The sequence below is a fragment of the Lagenorhynchus albirostris genome, chromosome 14 (genome assembly GCF_949774975.1).
Source record: "Lagenorhynchus albirostris chromosome 14, mLagAlb1.1, whole genome shotgun sequence".
Lineage (NCBI taxonomy): Eukaryota > Metazoa > Chordata > Mammalia > Artiodactyla > Delphinidae > Lagenorhynchus > Lagenorhynchus albirostris.
Window position 1 is genome coordinate 27,383,765 of NC_083108.1, and position 22,705 is coordinate 27,406,469.

The following is a 22,705-nucleotide window of genomic DNA, read 5'->3' on the forward strand; positions in this document are numbered from 1 at the left end:
GGTCAGTGGCTCAGTCGATCTGTTTCAGTTGTTTTTTTTGGGGGGGCGGTGATTCATGTTGGAAAGGTTAGAACTCACATTGGAAGAGATCATCATGTGGGGGCTCTGGCTGAATGCTGTGGGTAGTGGGGAGCCACTGAAGACAAAGGTGGGAGGCAGTGTGAAAAGCAGATCAGTTGGGTGGAGCTTGCCAACAGGCCAAAGTTGGGTCTATGACATCGTAAGGACTTCAGAATGGAAGGTTAGCCTTAGCCAGTATGTCATAGCACTCACTTTATGCCAGGTAGAGTCTAAACACTTTACAGAACTTGTCTTATCCTCACCACAATACTATAAGGTGGGTATCTTTATTGTCTGTATTTTCCAGATGAAGAAATAGAGGCATAGAGAGGTTAAGTTACATATCCGAGGTGACGCTGCCAGTGAGTGGCAAAACCAGGAAGGCCCAGGCATTCCAGCTGCAGAGTGCATGCTCCTTAGTCACTGCATGGTGGTACTCTTTCTGCAAGTGAATTCAGTATTCCGTGAGCTGGGAAAGCAATGGTTGGAGACAGGCGCTACCTGTTCCTTGACTACACTTGCACAAAAATAGCTTCTCTTTTTGTTAGCTTTTACAAATTGGGGTATTTATCTTACTGACTCTTGGTTGTCTTTCAAAAATTTCCCTTCTTTTTGTGCCGGTCCATATTTTAACACTTCTAATGTATTTTTTATTAGTCTTTTTTAGGAGACTGTTTTCTTAAAATGTCTTCTTTGAAATAATTTTTTATACTCATATTTTTTATTTCATTCAAATTTCATTTCTAATTTTTTTCAGCATAGTTGTATGCGTCTATTAAGAAATTTGGCCTGGAATGTGAGATGCCTAAATACTGAGATAGTATCTTTGGCCGGGTACCTTATGAAGTTAATTTTCTTTTGGTGTGTTTTTATTCCCCCAGTTGCTAATGCTTTAGCAAGACTAAGGTAGAGGTATTTAAGAAGGATCACTTGCTAAAATAATAAAACAGGAAGAAAAGTTTGCCACCTGAGGGTGGAGTTTGAGTTGTGGGAAAAAGGCTGAAAATGTATCTAGTTATAATAAAAAAGGGACATTTTATTACCAATCTGTGTTTTTACAAATATGGTATTTTTCCATATTTTGAAATTACATATCTTTGTCAGGCTGTTAATTCTATATAGAGAAGGGAATTCTCCTAAAATGCATTTTTTAAGTGACTACTGAGATAAGTACAAAGAAATGTCTTTCCAATTCTGGCTAATAGCTTACTGTTTGAAGAGTTGTAAATATTTGCTGTCCCAGCCAAAGAACTGGTCTGATTGCTTGACCTCCTATTAAATTGCAGGGTCTTGCGGTGGAAAATACCACTAGGCAGACCTGGGAGCTTTAACTCTAAGCCTACCAGTGACCTGTCTTTTTTCCTTTTCAGAAAAAGGGATCATAGTCTTGATTTATCTGAACCCTTGAATTCAAATTTCTTTTATAACCTTTAGTTCGTTAATTCTGAAATAAAAAGGTACACCTTTTCTAAAATACCTTCAAAATAATTTTGATTATTATTTTGAGGAGGGAGATCAGAAAGAAGATGATCTATGATAGGGATTAAAATGAATATGCCTTAGATTTTGCTTTTACAGACAACACAAAAAATACTTTTCAAAAGAAAAATTGGTAGATGTTAAGATTGCTTGAAGAAAGAAGTAAAGTAACAAGAAAGGACACACAGCAAAAAAAGAGGAGATTTTATAGAAGCTTAAAGAATTTGAAAAATAGCTGTGTTTTGTGGCCATAACCTCACTAGAAATATCCAAGTTTTCTTAAAGCACATTTTAATTTTCTGCTGGCCTTACTTGTTGCCCAGTGCCCTGACTTTCAGTTTAGGAAGTCCCGTCATTTGGAAAATCCAGAAGCTTGGGAACTCCCACTGATGGCTCCTAGAAGTATCAGTATCAACAGTACTACTCCAGCCATTATTTTGCCTAATGATGCAGTTGTGCCAGGGGAATTGAAAATGTAAAGACAGCAAGCAACTTTCGCAGTCTGAGACTTAACTAGGATTTCTTTGGAAAATTATACAGTAATTGCGAATTCCAGCTGTCCTGGGCAGTATTTACTGGTTGATACTTCCAGGAACTGAAGATAAAATTTTTTTTTGCTACTCACTAATGGCTAAGAGCAAAGTGGAGGAAAGTTAAAACTCTAGCTGCCATGAAGCTTGGGCTTATCTAAGCAAGTCAGTTAGGTTTGCTCTGATTTATTTATTTATTTATTTTGCAGTACGCGGGCATCTCACTGTTGCGGCTTCTCCCGTTGCGGAGCACAGGCTCCGGATGCGCAGGCTCAGTGGCCATGGCTCACGGGCCTAGCCGCTCCGCGGCATGTGGGATCTTCCCGGACCGGGGCACAAACCCGTGTCCCTTGCATCGTCAGGCAGACTCTCAACCACTGCACCACCAGGGAAGCCCCTGCTCTGATTTTTTGTTAAAGATTGTACTTGAGTCTAATGCTGTCCATTACACAAATGGATGACTTTAGTTTGTAGGAAGAGAGGTGTTTGTCAGGGGTAGGGAAGGTGAGTTCTGAGTGTTTATGGCTCATCAAGAAACTGTCACTGGGAGACAGTATTCCTGAAGAAGGTAGATTGTGTTATTCTTACAATGTAAAACTATAGCCCCTCTATATACAGGTGTCCAGTGACCACCTCATGGTTGTGATGAGTAGTGTTGATCCTGTTTGACATCATTCTATCATCTGGTGATGCTGGACATCATGAGGCCTCTTCTAGATTCCTCAGATCTCCAGCCACTTCTCAGTTTCCTCCAGGGTTCCTCAACGCTTGGATTGCTGGTTGTGCTTGGTTCTACTCCTGATTCCCTTCTTCACTGTGATGCCAGCTGCTTTTGCCTTTTGTCTGAGCTGGAGTTCCTAATCTGGGGTTTGTGAAGGGTCTTTAGTGGGCCAGAGAAGACCCTGAAAGTGTATAGAAATTTTTTTTTCCTGGAGAGTTCATAGATTCAGTCGATCCTCAACAGTCCATGACCCCCGAAGGGTCAGTCCATATGTTGATGACTCCTGTTCTGTTTGTCTAGTCCAGAATTCTCTCTTGAGTTCCAGGTCTAGACTTCTTGCTTACTTAACATTCTATGAATGTCCCATAGATACCTCAAACTCCGTAGGTCCTAAACTAATCTCATCTTTACCTGTCAAACCTGTTTTTTCTGTAATTCCACTTACCTGGGCTCCCAAGATGGAGACCGAGGCATCAGTATCCACATTCTCCCCCCGCCCCCCCATATTTCCTATCTAGTCGCTTTCCAAGTCATACTCGTTCTGCCTTTGAAATGCCTTTAAATGTATGCCTTTCTCTGTTTGTATTGCCATTGCCCTATGGTCGGCCCACATCACTTCTCCCCTGAACTAATACAGCAGCCTTCCTGTCCATAGTCTTTCTATCTAGTTCATTTTCCACCATTCATCTTTTTAAATACAAATCTGATCACATTTCCGGGCTAAAAACCCACGTTGGTTCTCTAGTGTCTAAAAGGAGTATGTCTTTTTGGACCCTCCATAATCTGTTCTTAACCTTTCTCTAGCAACATCATTTACCCTCTCTCCCACTCCCCAAACCTTCTATTTTCTAGCAATTTAGACCTTTTCTGTTCTGCAAACATGACATGCCTTTGTTCTTAGCATATGCTGTTATTTGTTCTCCCCCACTCATTTCTGAGCTTCTGCTCATCCCTTCATTCCTTGGTTCAGGCAGCATCTTTTCTTGAGGTCTTTCTTGACTCCTCTAGTCAAACTGAGATATTCCCTCCTCTTATCGCAGCTTGAGCGTAAATGCTGTTGTAGTTACCTGCTGTTTTTCCTACCAGACTGTAACCTCTTTGGGAGTAGAGCTCCTGTCCTTATTCATCTGTATTACCAGCAGCACCTAGAATGGCTCTTGGCACATGATAGGTACCCTTTAACACCCCTGAATCAGTCATTGAGAGCCACAAGCACACCACTTGTTAGACTGCATTACAGCTTGTTTTGTGTTATGATTACTTCTGTAGGCTTTAACAGATTTTGAGTTACCTGAGGGCCAGGATCTTGTCTTTTTCATGTTTATGTTGTCAGTGCTTCACACAGTCAGTGTCACAAAATGGATGTGTTTGAAGGAATGAACGATGGATACATACTCTTCATAATAATCTCCCTGAAGATATTCTCTGGCTGTGGAAGACATGGAAGTTGGAACTTTTTCCTACTAGAAATTGGCAGTCATTTTTGATCCTGCTTACCTTTGGCCAATTTAATGCTTAATTGGCCCGTTTAATGCTTTCCATACAAAATCCTGACTTAAATACCACACACTGCTCCACTTACCTTTTTACTCTAATACAAGTGTCTCCTGGGCATTCGATCTTGGAAAGCGGTAAGGCTGGTCATACTTCAGTGCACTACCTTATTTCTCAGCCCTGTTCAGAGTATTTCTTATCCCTTGCTTGGGCACTCTCACATTCCAGGTAATCTGCTAGGGGCTTTGCTTACGTTTTTCACTTAGCTTCACAGAATGAGGACGAGAAAGCAGGTTCAGAGAGACTCAGAGACTTGTCAAACTCACACAGCTATTAAGTGGCTCAGTTGGAATTCAAGCCCGCATCTATTTAAATTCAAGAGTTGTGCTTTTCCATTCAATACTGGGAAATGGCCAGGCCATTTGCTTTGGCTCTTTCAGCTCTGATTTTTGAAAACTAGCTGATCATGACAGTCAAATCTCATTTGAATTAACATGTGTACCCCTTTCTTTCTGAGTTAGTGTGATAGGAGTGCTTCTTTTTCAGTGATTAGAGAATTCCTGGATTGGATGAATTTTTAAAATCAACTTCATGGAAAATAATTTTATATTTCAAGTGTGAATTTTAAGTTCTAAAATTAGAACATGTTAAGCGTATTTTAAATATAAATTTCAATGGCTCTTTTGTAAAGATTTCAAATTATATCATGAAAATATCTTATTGCTTAGTAGAATTTTTCTGTGAGGGAAAGCCCTGGAAATTTCCAGCCATCTGCAAATGTTTGAACTATGTATAGCTTGTTTGGGGTATACAAAAGCCAAAGATATTTTCTGGGAAGTGAGACGTGCCTCTTCTGTGGTCGCCTCTCCTAACAGAAGCCTCTAATAATTTGGTGATATTCCCTGAGGATATGGGGTGATTTATAATAGGGTTCCTTTTGTTGTTCTTTGGTATTGTGGGGCATGTTTGCTGGACCCAGGACTGATTTATTATCATGTGAAAAATTGCTCATTCCTAGAAATGAAAGATGGAAAAGACCCCTGAGGGCCTCACATTATTTTAACAACTTACTGAAGCACATGCTTTGTGCAACTTTTGTATTTCTTTGTCTACTTATAGTGACTCAAGGGGACGGGCTTCCAGCATGCTGCTTTGTTCTATTGTCTACAGCTTCTTGTAATTATGAGCCGGTAGTCATTCAATCTCTCTCACCTCCCCTCTAGTAAGAAAAGAAAACTTTCAACAGTGGTAGGAAACAAAAATAAGTAGACTACGAAATTATGATAATTTTGAGTTTTTTTGTGAGAAAGTTTAAACTTTCCTAAACTAGTTGATTTTCTTTTATTCTTCAGCATCAGTAGTTTCTACAACATGGGGTAGCAGTTTTAAAGTTCAAGTTACAAAGTGATTTTAGTCTTGTCTCTCTGCGTTTCCCAGTCAAGTGAGCCTCTCTTTTTTATTACCCATTGTCTTTCCACTTCCCTTCATTCTTACTGTCTTCCTTCCTCCTCTCAGATTCTTCCTTTTCCTCTCTTTGATGCTTTCTCTCCAGGTCAGCCAAGGGCTGTGACTCTCAAAGACCCAGTTTAACTGTACTTGGTGACATATTGGGCAAAAAAGCTGACTGCACATACTCCTGATCACATTTTGGGCTATTAAACATCGGCCTGTTATTTGAAAGATTTGAAATAAAATATTTGTATTGATTCATTATGTGGTTTAATGGAAGTAATTTACTTTTTTAAATCGTTTGTTTCTCCAGTAGTAAAAATTGAAGTAATTGTTAACATTATATGCTCTTGGATATTCACTTTTATGCCATTTTTTTAAAAAATTAAATAATACTTCATTGTGAAAAAATGCTAAGCATCTTTTATGCCTTTGGATTCATAGTAACAGCCTATTTTTTCTGTAAAACAAGAAGTTTTATAAAGATTTTTAACACAACATTGGTGAGTTTTGTTGAAGAAACTTACTATCATGATCATAAAAGTAGGGACTCAACATGCCATCTATCATAGTTGTGCTGCACTGGGCTGCTGTGTAAAGCAAAACAAGCAGGACCATTGCCCTTCATGAGCTTTTGATCTGGAATTTACGAAAATAATTCTGGCAGGGATATAAGGGATTCATTTGAGCAAGTTTGTGAATTAAGTAATTACATTATTTATAAACAAAGGATACCTGTAATCACTGCAGTGGTGGCTGAGGCCCGGGTTTGGACAGGTGCATATAAAGGAAAATGTAGACTCTACTGCTCACCCAAGTGATTGGGGAAGACTATGTGAAGAGAATGTAGGATTTAACATTCCTGCTTTCTAAATGGTCTGGTCTCTTCAGCATTTCCTGCCATGCCTGCAAGATAAGTCCAAATTCCCTAACCTGCATTAAAGGTATCTCTAAGACAGGCCCCTCTGCTCCCCAGTCTGATTGCACTGCCCTCTTCAGCCCTGACCCCCTACTTAGTTGAGCTTCTCTTGGCTGTCCCTCTGTCCTGTCTCCCACAACTGCTACATTGTGTTGCAACCTGGGCCTAGGATGTTCTCTGTATCTGTCCACAGGCAAAAAAGGACATTAAAAATGGACATACAAAGCAGTTATCATATAGGTCACCATCAATTAATTAGAGGAAGGAATATTAACAACTCCCTCAAATAGGAAAGACATAATCTTAAATAAAGTATAGTTTTAAAAAAATTGAAATAAATTTAGTTTTTTTTTTTAAAGCTCAATAAATTCTTCTTATGTTTCACATCTTTACTGAGAACCAATACAAATTTTATCGAAGACCGGCTTTTAGGAACCACTGAATTAGTCAGTTGTGCTTTCCTAGGCACGCAACTGGTGTGGGCACTCCTTGTATTTTATCTTATTTTTGGTGTTTCTTTTATAAGTATATATCTTTTCTTCCTTTCAAAATGGCAGTTGTTTTATTAAAAGATTTGTGTCATCCTCTTTTTATGTTTGGTACAGATGAAACGTGCAGCCACAGTGTCTTGAGTCAAATTATATGTGCTTCTGGATTGGGAGAACAGAGAGGGGTTATGGTTATGGGGAGGGATGGCCAACAGAGGGGGGCTTGATGTGCTTCAAGAGAAGCCCCAGTGGTGGAAGACACTGAGTTTATTTTTGATCAGAATTGGAGCATTGAAGCATGAGTGACGTAGAGCATAGCCTACAAAAGGATCTGAACCAGCAATGAACAAGTTTGATTCTTCATGAAAAGCCTGAGATTCTCGTATAGGTTTTTGACGGTTTTTTCCCCATCCTTCTCAGGTTCAGCTGAGAGTTTTGAGTTACAATATTAGTTGTAATAATATTCTCTTTATCGAATACCCAGGATATTTTAAATAAAATATCTGTTCTAGAAAGCTGTAGGGGCAAATAAGTCTGTTGACCACTTTAACTTTTGTTAGTTTGAAGGTTTGCATAAGAATGAAGCAATAAGCCAACAGCTTCATGTTTTGCGAAAAGAAGTGAAGCAGTTGCAAGCAGAAGCTGCTAAACCACCATCACTTAATATTGTGGAAGCCGCTGTGCATGCCGAAAACTTGATTACGTAAGTTTTGAGGGCATTATAATTTAAAATACTATTTGTTATTACTGACAGTAATCATACATGCTGCTATACCCACCAGTCACCCACTAATTAGTACAGGGATCAGCAGGCTTTGGGCCAAATCTGACCTGCCATCTATTTTTTTTTTTTTTTTTTTTTTTGCGGTATGCGGGCCTCTCACTGTTGTGGCCTCTCCCGTTGCGGAGCACAGGCTCCGGACGCGCAGGCTCAGCGGCCATGGCTCACGGGCCCAGCCGCTCCACAGCATGTGGGATCCTCCCGGACGGGGGCACGAACCCGCATCCCCTGCATTGGCAGGCGGACTCCCAACCACTGCGCCACCAGGGAAGCCCTGCCATCTATTTTTATAAGGAAAGTTTTATTGTGACATAGCCATGCCCATTTTTTTACTTAATGTGTATGGCTTTTATGCTACAATGGCAGAATTGAGTGTAGTGACAATTTATAGCCCATAAAGCATAAAATATTTATTATCTGGCCCTTTGTAGAATAATTTTGCTGACCCTTGAATTAGGAGGTGATACATTACATTAGAATTCAATCACGGAGAGATGTAGTGCTTAAGTTTTATATTAAAGTCACATTTACCCAGGAAGTCATCATTGTCCATTCAGATTATTGAGCAAAGTAGGCAGTGGAATTGCTCAGGGGAACTAGGGCTCTCAGGTGTAGTTGCCAACCTGAATTTGACCATTGTGGTTTCTCTTAGAGCTCTCCTTTTTCTTCCCAAAGCCACCAGGACATTACCTGGGAAAGGGGAGGTTGACTCTGCCTTTTACTGCAGAGGTGACTGCACGTTCTAGTACCAGCAGCTAATCCCCCAGTAGATTAGGATGGTAGTGTGGACAGGGGAATTGAGACCTTTTGTGGGTTGGATTGGGGCTGGGGGTCTGGGAAGAAGGAGGAGATAAGGTGAACAAGAGGTTGATGTTTCTTTTGCTAGGAAAGAAACTCAAAACAGAGTGAGAATTAGAAGAGATATCTTTTATTCTAGGATCTTATTCTATACAAAAATCTTTTTCTTCAACCTAAGTCAGTATTTTGGATATTAAAATTTAGGGAAATCAAGGTTCTTGTGTTTAAAAATATGTATTTATATTATAATACATGAAATTGAGTAATAAATTATGAATTACATACAATTATGAAAATATTTAATGTTAATAAAGGCTGAATTTTTTCCCCCCAGGAGGACATAAAATCACTTCTGTGTATTGAAAAGTTATTGGGTCAAGTTAGAAGCTGTCCCGTGAAATATTTCTAAAGTGGCATTCATATGGGGCTCTGAGGACTCTTAAGAATACTGCCTGAGAAATGTAGAGTATCAGGGAAACACTGTGAGTCTGGATTCTCTTACTGTAGACCAGTAGCCTTACCTACATTTTCCCACAGGGCCCTAGTGAATGCCTACCAGTCACACCCCACCCCTGGGGTTCAGAAGGTTGGCATCAGCCTCTTCTTTACTGTTGTGGATTATGTCAGCGATGAGACCCAGCGTCATCCTCCCACAAGGCAGTTCTTTACTTCATGCATTGAGATCTTGGGACAGGTAAGGTTATCCTGTGTTTTTAGCCTTATTTACATATGATGAGTCCCTACAGTGTCCTCATTAGATATAGGCATGGTTGACTCCAAACTTATATTATAGGTTCAGAGTCTTACCTAAGTCAGGAGCCCCTTTGAATTGTTGACTTCTCAAGATGTCGTTAGAATTGTTGGTATGGAATTCTGCTTTTCATACAAGAGATATTAAATTATTAATATATGTAAGTCTCTGGGGAGACATCAGATTCTATCTTATGCTGTTTCTGGTAACAGTGGTATTACCAAAGCTCTTTATTGTTTGTAAAATTCTTTTTGATTCATTATTTTATTTCACCCTCACAGTGACTCTGTGTGATTGATAGCATTCCCATCTTAAAGATGAGAAAACTGGTCTCTAAAAGATTAAGTGACTTGCCTAAGGAGTACAGCTGGTGAGTGCTGGAGCTGAGAGTGACCCCAGGTCTTCTGACTCAACATTCCGTGCTTGCTCCACCTGTCCATTGCTGCCTCCCAGTTGCTAGTCACCATTTATTTACTTATTTGACTTACTGTTAAATATATGGATATTTAACAAGGGCAAGGGCATTGTATCCATGCAGATTATGAAGTGTGTCATAAAAGCAAGAAATGCCACTTGCTGGAAAACATATAAATACTAATTAATCATGTACTCTCACCCAAATTCAATTAAGTAAGTACCTATTTATTGGATACTTTTAGGGAGGTGATACTGAGCAGATATTAAAATAGATGTTTTAGAATAGATTTTTGCCTGATTATAAAATTGTTGAGTGCTTATTGTAAGCAATACTGACAGCATAAAAAGTATAAAGAGGGGGCGGAGTCAAGATGGTGTTCTAGGAGGATGTGGAATTTGCGTCTCCTTACAACTAGGGCACCTACCAGGCACCAGAGGGGGACCATGGACACCTAAGGGGACGGGAGGAAGCCCCAGTGACTGGGTAGGACATGGGACGTGGGGGGAGTGCAGGGGGAGGAGAAGTGGAGGTGGGACGGGAGTGGTGTCCCTGAGGGGTGGCTGGGGGAGGGGAAAGGGGGGAATTGGAGAATGATTGGGAGGGCAGAGGATCCAAAGGGAGCGTGGCCAGGTTTCCCCTGCCCACTTAGGTCCCCAGGAACCTGCTGAGATCCCGGGCCTGATCTTCTGCTCACCTAGGCCCCCTCCAGCCACGCGGGTCCTGAGGGAGTGAGAGGGAGGGAAGGGGGAGCAAAAGTAAAGGCCAGACCTCCGGGATCGGCATCCCTGAGGGGTGACTGGGGGAGGGGAGGAGTTCCTACACCCAGTGGGACCCACCCACGGTTAGGGGTCCAGTGGCGATGGGGGCCACCCTGGGGGAGATGGTGGGGGAGGGGCATGAAGGAATGGAAGGGAACGGGGCCAGCGCTTTCCCTGTCCACTTAGGCACCGGAAAGCCTGTTGGGCTCCCGGGCCTAATCCTCTTGCCCTCGGAGCCTCCCTCCTGCTGTGCAGAGCCCAAGCCCCGCCCCTACACCCCCACCCAGGACCCCACCTCTACACTTGGAGAAACCCTTCAACGCTCTGGGCCTAAACTCCACCCACACACCCTCACCCAGGGCCCCACCTACAAACCCCGGAACTCCACACTCCACAGGCCCTCCGTTTCACGTGCTGCCTCTCCCCTTCTGCGCAGGTCCTGAGCAGAGGCCCCGCCCCACGCTTGAATGTCGCCCCACATAGGCCCCACCCCCAAGGCCTTTTCTGGCTGCATGGATCCTGAGCCTAGGCCCCGCCCCATGCTCAAACGTCACGTCCCACCTGCCTAGGTCCCGCCCCACCCTAAACCCCACCCCTGCCTAAATTCCACCCTGCCTAAACTCTGCCCCCATAGCCAAGGCTTTTTTTTTTTTTTTTCCTTTTTTCCTCTTTTAGATTGGGGTTCTGTTGATTCTTTTATATTCTTATTTTTCCTAATAAATCTTTCATTTTTCTATTTTTCTTTTATTCTTTATACTTTGTTATTCTCTCCTTTGGCTTGTTTCCCCCCTCCCCCCTGCCCCCACCCTTCTTTTTTTTTTTTAGTTTTTTTTCTTCTTTCTTCTGTTGTGGTTTTATTTTACCTTGTTGCAGTTGTTTCAGTTATAGTTTTATTTTTCCTAATATAATTTTTGTCTTTCTAATTCTGTTTTGTTTTTGATTCTTTGATATTGTACTCCTCCTATTTTTCTTTCTTACTGCTCCACGAAGCTTGTGGGATCTTGGTTCCCAGGCTGGAGGTCAGGCCCGAGCTCCTGTGGTGGGAGCTCCAAGTCCAAACCACTGGACTAACAGAGAACCTCAGACCTCAGGGAATATCAATCGGGGTGAGGCCTCATGGAGGTCCTCATCTCAGCACCAAGACCCGGCTCTATCCAACTGCCTGCAAACTCCAGTACTGGACGTCTCAGGCCAAACAACCAATAAGACAGGAACATAGCACCACCCATCAAAAAAAAACAAAAACAAAGAAACAACAAATAAATATGTTACAGACGAAGGAGCAGGGTAAAAACCTACAAGACCAAATAAATGAAGATGAAATAGGTAACCTACCTGAAAAAGAATTCAGAGTAATGATAGTAAAGGTGATCCAAAATCTTGGAAACAGAATGGAGAAAATATAAGAAACATTTAACAAGGACCTAGAAGAACTAAAGAGCAAACAATCAATGATGAACAACACAATTACTGAAGTTAAAAATACTCTAGAAGGAATCAATAACAGAATAACTGAGGCAGACGAACAGATAAGTGAGCTGGAAGATAAAATGGTGGAAATAACTGCCAGGGAACAGAATAAAGAAAAAAGAATGAAAAGAGTTGAGGACGGTCTCAGAGACCTCTGGGACAGCATCAAACGCACCAACATTCGAATTATAGGGGTCCCAGAAGAAGAAGAGAAAAAGAAAGGGTCTGAGAAAATATTTGAAGAGATTATAGTTGAAAATTTCCCTAACATGGGAAAGGAAATAGTCAATGAAGTCCAGGAAGCACAGAGTCCCATACAGGATAAACCCAAAGAGAAACACACCAAGACACATATTAATCAAGCTATCAAAAATTAAATACAAAGAAAAAATATTAAAAGCAGCAAGGGAAGAGCAACAAATAACATACAAGGGAATCCCCGTAAGGTTAACAGCAGATCTTTCAGCAGAAACTCTGCAAGCAAGAAGGGAATGGCAGGACATATTTAAAGTGATGAAAGGGAAAAACCTACAACCAAGATTACTCCACCCAGCAAGGATCTCATTCAGATTTGATGGAGAAATTAAAACCTTTACAGATAAGCAAAAGCTAAGAGAATTCAGCACCACCAAACCAGCTTTACAACAAATGCTAAAGGAACTTCTCTAGGCAAGAAACACAAGAGAAAGAAAAGACCTACAAAAACAAACCCAGAACAATTAAGAAAATGGTAATAGGAACATACATATTGCTAATTACCTTAAATGTAAGTGGATTAAATGCTCCAACCAAAAGACATAGACTGTATGAATGGATACAAAAGCAAGACCTGTACATATGCTGTCTACAAGAGACCCACTTCAGACCTAGGGACACATACAGACTGAAAGTGAGGGGATGGAAAAAGATATTCCATGCAAATGGAAATCAAAAGAAAGCTGAGTAGCAATTCTCATATCAGGCCAAACAGACTTTAAAATAAAGACTATTACAAGAGACAAAGAAGGACATTACATAATGATCAAGGGATCAATTCAAGAAGAAGATATAACAATTGTAAATAGTTATGCACCCAACATAGTAGCACCTCAATACATAAGGCAAATGCTAACAGCCATAAGAGGGGAAATCAACAGTAACACAATCATAGTAGGGGACTTTAACACCCAACTTTCAGCAATGGACAGATCATCCAAAATGAAAATAAATAAGGAAACACAAGCTTGAAATGACACATTAAAGAAGATGGACTTAATTGATATTTATAGGACATTCCATCCAAAAACAACAGAATACACTTTCTTCTCAAGTACTCATGGAATGTTCTTCAGGACAGACCATATCTTGGGTCACAAATGAAGCCTTGGTAAGTTTAATAAAATTGAACTCGTATCAGATATCTTTTCTGACCACAATGCTCTGAGACTAGATATCAATTACAGGAAAAGAAACTGTAAAAAATACAAACACAGGGAGGCTATACAATATGCTACTAAATAACCAAGCGATCACTGAAGAAATCAAAGAGGAAATCAAAAATTACCTAGAGACAAATGACAACGAAAACACGACGACCTAAAACCAATGGGATGCAGCACAAGCAGTTCTAAGAGGGAAGTTTATAGCAATACAGTGGTACCTTGAGACACAAGAAAAATCTCAAACAACCTAACCTTACACCTAAAGCAATCAGAGAAAGAAGAACCAAAAAAACCCAAAGTTAGCAGAAGGAAAGAAATCATAAAGATCAGATCAGAAATACATGAAAAACAAATGAAGGAAACAATAGCAAAGATCAATAAAACTAAAAGCTGGTTCTTTGAGAAGATTAACAAAATTGATAAACCATTAGCCAGACTCATCAAGAAAAAAGGGAGAAGACTCAAATCAGTAGAATTAGAAATGAAAAAGGAGAAGTAACAACTGACACTGCAGAAATACAAAGGATCATGAGAGATTACTACAAGCAACTATCTGCCAATAAAACGGACAACCTGGAAGAAATGGACAAATTCTTAGAAAAGCACAACCTTCTGAGACTGAACCAGGAAGAAATAGAAAATATAAACAGACCAATCACAAGCACTGAAATTGAAACTGTGATTAAAAATCTTCCAACAGGGCTTCCCTGGTGGCGCAGTGGTTGAGAGTCCCCCTGCCGATGCAAGGGACATGGGTTCATGCCCCGGTCCGGGAAGATCCCACATGCCTAGGAGCGGCTGGGCCCGTGAGCCATGGCCACTGAGCCTGCGCGTCTGGAGCTTGTGCTCCGCAACAGGAGAGGCCACAACAGTGAGAGGCCCGCTTACAGCAAAAAAAAAAAAAAAAAGAAGAAGAAAAAAAGAAAAAGAAAAAAAAAAAATCTTCCAACAAACAAAAGTCCAGGACCAGATGGCTTCACAGACAAATTCTATCAAACATTTAGAGAAGATCTAACACCTATCCTTCTCAAACTCTTCCAAAATATAGCAGAAGGAGGAACACTCGCAAACTCATTCTATGAGGCCACCATCACCCTGATACCAAAACCAGACAAAGATGTTGCATAAAAGGAAAACTGCAGGGGCTTCCCTGGTGGCGCAGTGGTTGAGAGTCCGCCTGCTGACGCAGGGGACGCGGGTTCGTGCCCCGGTCCGAGAGGATCCCACATGCCGTGGAACAGCTGGGCCTGTGAGCCATGGCCACTGAGCCTGTGCGTCCGGTGCCTGTGCTCCGCAACGGGAGAGGCCGCAACAGTGAGAGGCCTGCGTACCACAAAAAAAAAAAAAAAAAAAAAAGGAAAACTGCAGGCCAATATCTCTGAACATAGGTGTAGAAATCCTCAACAAAATATTAGCAAACAGAATTCAACAGCACATTAAAAGGATCAAACACCATGATCAAGTGGAGTTTATCCCAGTAATGCAAGGATTCTTCAATATATGCAAATCAATCAATGTGATACACCATATTAACAAATTGAAGGATAAAAACCATATAATAATCTCAATAGATGCAGGAAAAGCTTTTGACAAAATTCAACACCCATTTATGGTAAAAACTCTTCAGAAAGTAGGCATAGAGGGAACCTAGCTCAGCATAATAAAGACCATATAGGACAAACACACAGCCAACATTTTTTTTTTTTTTTTGCGGTATGCGGGCCTCTCACTGCTGCGGCCTCTCCTGCTGCAGAGCACAGGCTCCGGATGCACAGGCTCAGTGGCCATGACTCACGGGCCCAGCCGCTCTGCGGCATGTGGGATCCTCCCGGACTGGGGCACGAACCCACGTCCCCCGCATCAGCAGGCAGTCTCTCAACCACTGCGCCACCAGGGAAGCCCCAACATCGTTCTTAATGGTGAAAAACTGAAACCATTTCCTCTAAGATCAAGAACAAGACAAGGTTGCCCACTCTCACCATTATTATTCAACATAGTTTGGGAAGTGTTAGCCACAGCAATCAGAGAAGAAAAATAAATAAATGAATCCAAATCAGAAAAGAAGTAAAGGTGTCACTGTTTGCAGATGACATGATACCTATACATAGAGAATCCTAAAGATGCTACCAGAAAACTGCTAGAGCTAATCAATGAATTTGGTAGAGTAGCAGGATACAAAATTAATGCACAGAAATCCCTTTGATTCCTATACACTGATGATGAAAAATCTGAAAGAGAAATTATGGAAACACTCCCATTTACCATTGCAACAAAAAGAATAAAATACCTAGGAATAAACCTAGCTAAGGAGACAAAAGACCTTTATGCAGAGAACTATAAGACACTGATGAAAGAAACTAAAGATTATACAAACGGAGAGATATACTATGTTCTTGAATTAGAAGAATCAACATTGTGAAAATGACTGTACTACCCAAAGCAATCTGCAGATTCAGTGCATTCCCTATCAAACTACCAATGGCATTTTTCACCGAACTACAACAAAAAATTTCACAATTTGTATGGAAACACAAAAGACCCCGAATAGCCAAAACAATCTTGAGAACGAAAAATGGAGCTGGAGGAATCAGGCTCCCTGACTTCAGACTATAGTACAAAGCTACACTAATCAAGACAGTATGGTACTGGCACAAAAACAGAAATATAGATCAGTGGAACAGGATAGAAAGTGCAGAGATAAACCCACACACATATGGTCACCTTATTTTTGATAAAGGAGGCAAGAGTATACAATGGAGAAAAGACAGCCTCTTCAATAAGTGGTGTTGGGAAAACAGCTACATGTAAAAGAATGAAATTGGAAAACTTCCTAACACCATACACAAAAATAAACTCAAAATAGATTAAAGACCTAAATGTAAGGCCAGATACTATAAAACTCTTAGAGTAAAACATACGTAGAACACTCTATGACATAAATCACAGCAAGATCCTTTTTGACCCACCTCCTAGAGAAATGGAAATAGAAACAAAAATAAACAAATGGGACCTAATGAAACTTAAAGCTTTTACGCAGCAAAGGAAACCATAAAAACGAAACGACAACCCTCAGAATGGGAGAAAATATTTGCAAATGAAGCAACTGACAAAGGATTATCTCCAAAATATACATGCAGATCAATATCAAAAAAACAAACAACCCAATCCAAAAATGGGCAGAAGACCTAAATAAACATTTCTCCAAAGAAGATATACAGATTGCCAACAAACACATGAAAAGATGCTCAACATCACTAATCAGTAGAGAAATGCAAATCAAAACTACAATGAGGTATCACCTCACACCAGTTAGAATGGCCATCATCAAAAAATCTACAAACAGTAAATGCTGGAGAGGGTGTGGAGAAAAGGGAACCCTCTTGTACTGTTGTTGGGAATGTAAATTGATACAGCCACTATGGAGAACAGTATAGAGGTTCCTTAAAAAACTAAGAAGAGAACTACCATATGACCCAGCAATCCCACTACTGGGCATATACCCTGAGAAAAGCATATTTCAAAAAGAATCATGTGCCACAATGTTCATCGCAGCACTATTTACAGTAGCCGGCACATGGAAGCAACCTAAGTGTCCATTGACAGATGAATGGATAAAGAAGCTGTGGCCCATATATACAGTAGAATATTACTCAGCCATAAAAAGAAATGAAATTGAGTCATTTGTAGTGAGGTGGATGGACCTAGAGTCTGTCATACAGAGTAAAGTAAGTCAGAAAGAGAAAAACAAATACCATATGCTAACACATATAGAATCTAAAAAAAAAAAAATGGTTCTGATGAATCTAAGGGCAGGACAGGAATAAAGACACAGGCATAGAGAATGGACTTGAGGACACGGGGAGGGGGAATAGTAAGCTGGGACAAAGTGAGAGAGTAGCATTGGCATATATACACTACCAAATGCAAAATAGATAGCTAGTGGGAAGCAGCTTCATAGCACAGGGAGATCAGCTCTGTGCTTTGTGACCACCTAGAGGGGTGGGGTAGGGAGGGTGGGAGGGATTTGCAAGAGGGAGGACATATGGGGGTTTACATATGTATATAGCTGATTCACTTTGTTATATAGCAGAAACTATCACAACACTGTAAAGCAATTACACTTCAATAAAGATGTTAGAAAAAAGTATAAAGAAAAATTTCTCACAGTCCTCATCTCCTGGAGATATTGGTTACATAGCTAACATTTCATTATAGTTTATCTTGTGTATCTATGTCTATTAGTTTATGTGTGTATATGTAAAAATACACAGTTAATAACTAGCACATGCTGTTTTATAACCTGCTTTTTTCATTCAAACTCATGTTTTAGACATTATTCTTGATAATAAATACAGACCTATATCATGGTATTTAATATATAGTGTTCCATGGTATAGATATATTGTAATGTATTGAGCCAGTGCCCTCTGGATGAATATTTATGTAGGTTGGTTGTTTTGCTACAGTAAGCCTGAGCTAAATATTCTTACATATCTTTGTGAAATTATTGTGCTATTTTTCCTAGAATAATTTCCTAGAAGTATGATTGCTATGTCAAAAGGATTAGCATTTGATGTATATTGTTATACTCTCCTCCTGGGAAGTTTGTACCTATTTACATTATAATAGCAGGGTTTGAGTTTATTATTCTCCATATTAGAACTAACATTAGGAATGATCATTCTTTATAAATCTTGCTAATCTAATAGGGGAAGTGGTACTTTGTGATTATTTTAAGTTGTATTTCTTTAAGTACTTGTTCAATTGCCTGACTTTGCAAATGATTATTGGCTGTTTAATAATTTTTGTGTGTGATTTTTCTGGTATTGTCCTTTGCACGTTTTCTGCTGGTGAGTTTCTTGTTTTGAAAGAGCTCCTCAGAGTGCTAACCTGGTATCTGGAATGTGGTATAATTTTTCTCCTTTGTCATTTTTCTTTAATTTTATGATGATTTTTGCCTTATTGAAGTAAAAATTTTATATATTCAAATCTATCAGTCTTGTCCTTTATTATTTCTGCCTCTGGTCAAGCTTATCAAAGCTTTCCTGACTCTGAGGTTATTTAAATATTCACTTATATTCTAGTACTTTTAAACATTAGAACCAAGTTACAAGAAGGTGAGGTTATCTTGAGTGTATATTAGTTGTAAAAATTAGCTTTTGAAAAGTATTAAAAGCACATCTCAATAAAATGTGTAACCTAGAAGGTTTTTTTTCTTGACGTAATGCAGAATCACTTTGAATACTTAGCAGTCATGGTGGGTACATTGCAAATTTCCAGATTCAGATTATCCCAATATTTTAATCTTTTAAACATTTTCTTTGGTGTGTCCAAATGAAATGAATGGATTATCCAGAATATTTAATATCACTTACATTGGAAGTGACAGGCTTATCGATGTTGATTTTACATTTCTTTTGATTGTTTCTTATTCTTATTTAGAAAAAATTCTATTTGCCTTATGTACTATTCCTTAAAACTTGGGTGCTTAAGTAAAAGTTGGGGAGGGGAGAATATAGTGACATTTTCCCTTTTTAATTCTTTCAAGGTGTTTATAAGTGGCACTAAATCAGAATGCAGAAAAGTCCTTCAGACCATTCTGAAGAACAGAAGGCTCTGCTCTCTCTTGTCACCTTTCTTTACTCCCAACGCTACGCCTGCGGAGTTCATACAGCTGTATGAGAAGGTGGTGAAGTTTCTGAGTGAGGACAACAGTGATATGATTTTCATGCTGCTGACCAAGGTGAGCTGTCATTCAATCCTGATGTTGTCATTGAAATGTAGATACTGCTGTTGTTTCCCAGCTCCCTCGGAGCTGTGTCTCCAGGTGGACTGGAGACTGACAGGCCGTTTTCTCATTTGATATCATCTTCAAATAGCATCCCAGAGCTGCTGCTTCTGGGGGCGCTGATTCTGTTATATAGGACAGTCTTACTCATGTAGTATAAAAAGGACCAGCTCCCAAACTCTCTTTAAAAACTTCATACAGTTTTGAAATATTCATAGTAATAATTTAGTACATCCTTCTTTTGAATGTATGCCTTAATTGTGTTTGATAATTGAGTTGTAACATGTCAGAGTCTCTCATATTTAGAATAAGCCCAATCTAAGCAAATTGCCTTTGTTTTATTCCTAATAGAATATTAACTCAGACCAAGGCAATGAATTTACTTAACCAGTTGAGAATTTCAGAGCCTTAGCTATTTTGCCTTCAGTTGTACTTCTCTGACATCTATGAGTCATAAAACCTGGGCATTTTTTAGGACCTGGAGACTGATATCAGTTTGTAATGGGGGAGACCATGTTTTATAGTTTGGGATTCTGGAAGGTGATATCAATACTCTGAATTTTCACTAACTGATGCACTCTTTGAAACATGGCCATTAGATGGAGATAGTTCCATAAAGTGGCCGCTTGTTTGTGGCACTATGACCAGTGAAGAAGAACTACAAAGTTCTGATCCTTGTGTTGTAGGGAAAACTTACCAACAAGATTTTTAAATTGCAAAAAAGTATGCAGGGCTGAGAAAACTGCCTCTGCAATCCCAGAGACTGAAGTATAGATGGAGGCATAATGGTACCGTCAGTTACTGAACTGCCTAGATTCTTTTAAGTATATAAATTTTAGTTTGAATCTTTATAAAAAGCTAAATGCTAGGTAAGCTTTGACTTTCAAACTAAATTTGCACACAATTTGCTCTATTTCAATTAATTTTCTAGTATAAATAAAACTTCTTATTTCCTTTTCTTTTTAGTTCGATCTTAAGCAATGGTTAAACGCCACTAAACCTCCTCTGTCTGATCGTACCAGGCTTCTGGAGTCCATTCATTTGGCACTTACTGCCTGGGGCCTTGAACCAGATGAAGATATTTTGATGCCATTTAATCTTTTCTGTAAGCACTGGACTTACCTTCTTCTCTACCAGTTCCCTGACCAGTACAGTGACATTCTGAGGCTGCTGATGCAAAGTAAGTGCCTTAATTGTGACTGATTAGATCACAGTGAATGTTTAATATGACATTTACCATTCTACAGATGTCATCCAAAAATGTAAAAATAATGCAAGTATGCAGGAGTTTAGAATCACTAATCTTCACCCAAAGTGCTCAATGAACAATGCCCAAAAGGTTGCTGTCTGTAAAAATGGTCAGTTATTGTCCTAAATGTCAGAATGGACCCTAATTGGGCAAGACAGCTCTTAGACATTGGGGTTGGAGTCGTGCACCCACCTGTTTACCTTGACTTTGCAGCTGTCCTGAACTGGGGTGGGCTTGCTTACCCTGGTGACTATAGATTTGGGAAGAGGAGGAAGTTGCTCCTTTACAGTATGCTTAATATGCCGGTTGGTTTCTCTATAATTCCAAAATGGTGGATAAATTTAGTCTTTTTCCCCCCTAATTTTTTGACTCTTGTTTTTTGCAAATGAATTTTATCCCTGTATAATGATATGCTGTATTTATATTATCCAAGAGAAAGAGAGCAGCATTAAATTTTCCAAATTCCCACTGTTTCTGTCCCCCTCCTGCAGTTTTCCATCAGTGTTGGAGATCAGAGGAGAAATAAAGAGTGTAGGCTTTTTTATTTTTGAAATTTCACTAGGCAGGAATTTTATTGAAATTTGAAAAATGAGATAGTATTTACTTTTTTTCATGTAAACTTCATACTGTTTATAGATGTAATGGAAAACTAAATTTTGCTTTATGTCAAATCTTTGTGTTACATCATAGAAATAGTGTAATGAATAAGTTAATGATCTTACGTATTGGACTACCTGAAGAATACTGAAATGTATGGTCTCATTTTCAAAGCACTACAAAACATTCATTGTTTCCTATAGAGGCAAGTTGCAGGGTGCGTGGAGAATGGTGGTAGGGAAATGTACTTGTATAATTTTTTTTTTTTTTGCGGTACGCGGGCCTCTCACTGTTGTGGCTTCTCCCGTTGCGGAGCACAGACTCCGGACGCGCAGCCTCAGCGGCCATGGCTCACGGGCCTAGCCGCTCTGCGGCATGTGGGATCTTCCCGGACCGGGGCACGAACCCGTGTCCCCTGCATCAGCAGGCGGACTCTCAACCACTGTGCCACCAGGGAAGCCCTACTTGTATAATTTTTAATGCATATTTGCATAGCTAAGTTTTGCCCTAAATTTTCAAAACTGGTTAAGCATATATTGTGGGTTTTTTCCCTGAAACCTTTTAAAGAGATTATAAATTGTTTATATAGGCAACCATTGACTTGGATTTAGCAGGAAAATTTTATTTCCCAGGAAAAGTAATTCAGTTACAGGCTTAAGAAAACACTACCATCTCTGTCAGATTCCATAACCTCCAGCCTCCTGGTTTCCATCCCTCCCTGGCCACCCTATCGGTGTTCCCAGGGCTTCCTCCTTTACTCGTCTGATTTGCCGTGGGTGAGCCCATTGCAGTTTTCCCTGGCTTCACTGACATCTTCTAGGCATGCATGACTCCACACCTGTAGCTGTGTTCTAGGCCTCTGCCCTAAGATCCAGACCGCAGTAGCTATTGGGACACAGACCCTTCACTGTCCCCTAGGTACCTCCCACGCACTAGTGCAGCTGACCTCATCATCCTTCCCCTTAGACCAGCCCCTATGAGCCACTGTTGTCCTAGTTGATCCTTGTGCCACCTCTGGGGGGAAAGGACCTGAGGGCGTATAATTCCTGTCCTCTGGGAAGTCAGTTTTGCAGGTAGCAGAGTGCTGGTTGGTAGTCTCTACTTTTGCATACTGTTTCTGTGTTGCTTTAGGTTTTGCCTGGTGTAGGAGTGGACTTTTAGGGGCGAGTAAGAGACTCCTTCTGAATAGAGCCTAGACTCTGCAGTTGCATTCTGCACCATGGGTCCTTTGTTGTCTCTCTCACATTGTCCAGCCAGGAAAATGGCACCTTTACCATTCCCCAGTCAGGGGGTGGTAGGTGGGAGTCCCCTCCCCACCCCCAGATTCCAGCTCAGATGGCTCGGCTGTGCTCACTACCAGTAGGGTTACCAAGAGTACGGAAAGTCAAGTGTCCATGTGGACAGATCTTTCAATAGGTTCTCTTAACTTTGGTCTCTTCACCACAGATCTTTTTTTTTTTTTTTTAACGTTTTTATTGGAGTATAATTGCTTTACAATGGTGTGTTGGTTTCTGCTTTATAACGAAGTGAATCA

At 40.2% G+C, this 22,705-nt stretch overlaps 1 protein-coding gene across 1 annotated transcript in view; it reads left to right on the forward strand.

The window, feature by feature from the left end:
- The window catches only part of EPG5 (ectopic P-granules 5 autophagy tethering factor), a 127,338-nt gene that overhangs the window by 74,777 nt on the left and 29,856 nt on the right, over positions 1-22,705 (forward strand). The window contains exons 28-31 of the mRNA XM_060120785.1: positions 7,701-7,843; positions 9,257-9,413; positions 19,086-19,280; positions 20,292-20,505. Of these exons, the coding sequence (XP_059976768.1) occupies positions 7,701-7,843; positions 9,257-9,413; positions 19,086-19,280; positions 20,292-20,505 (709 nt within the window). The remainder of the gene's footprint in view (positions 1-7,700; positions 7,844-9,256; positions 9,414-19,085; positions 19,281-20,291; positions 20,506-22,705) is intronic.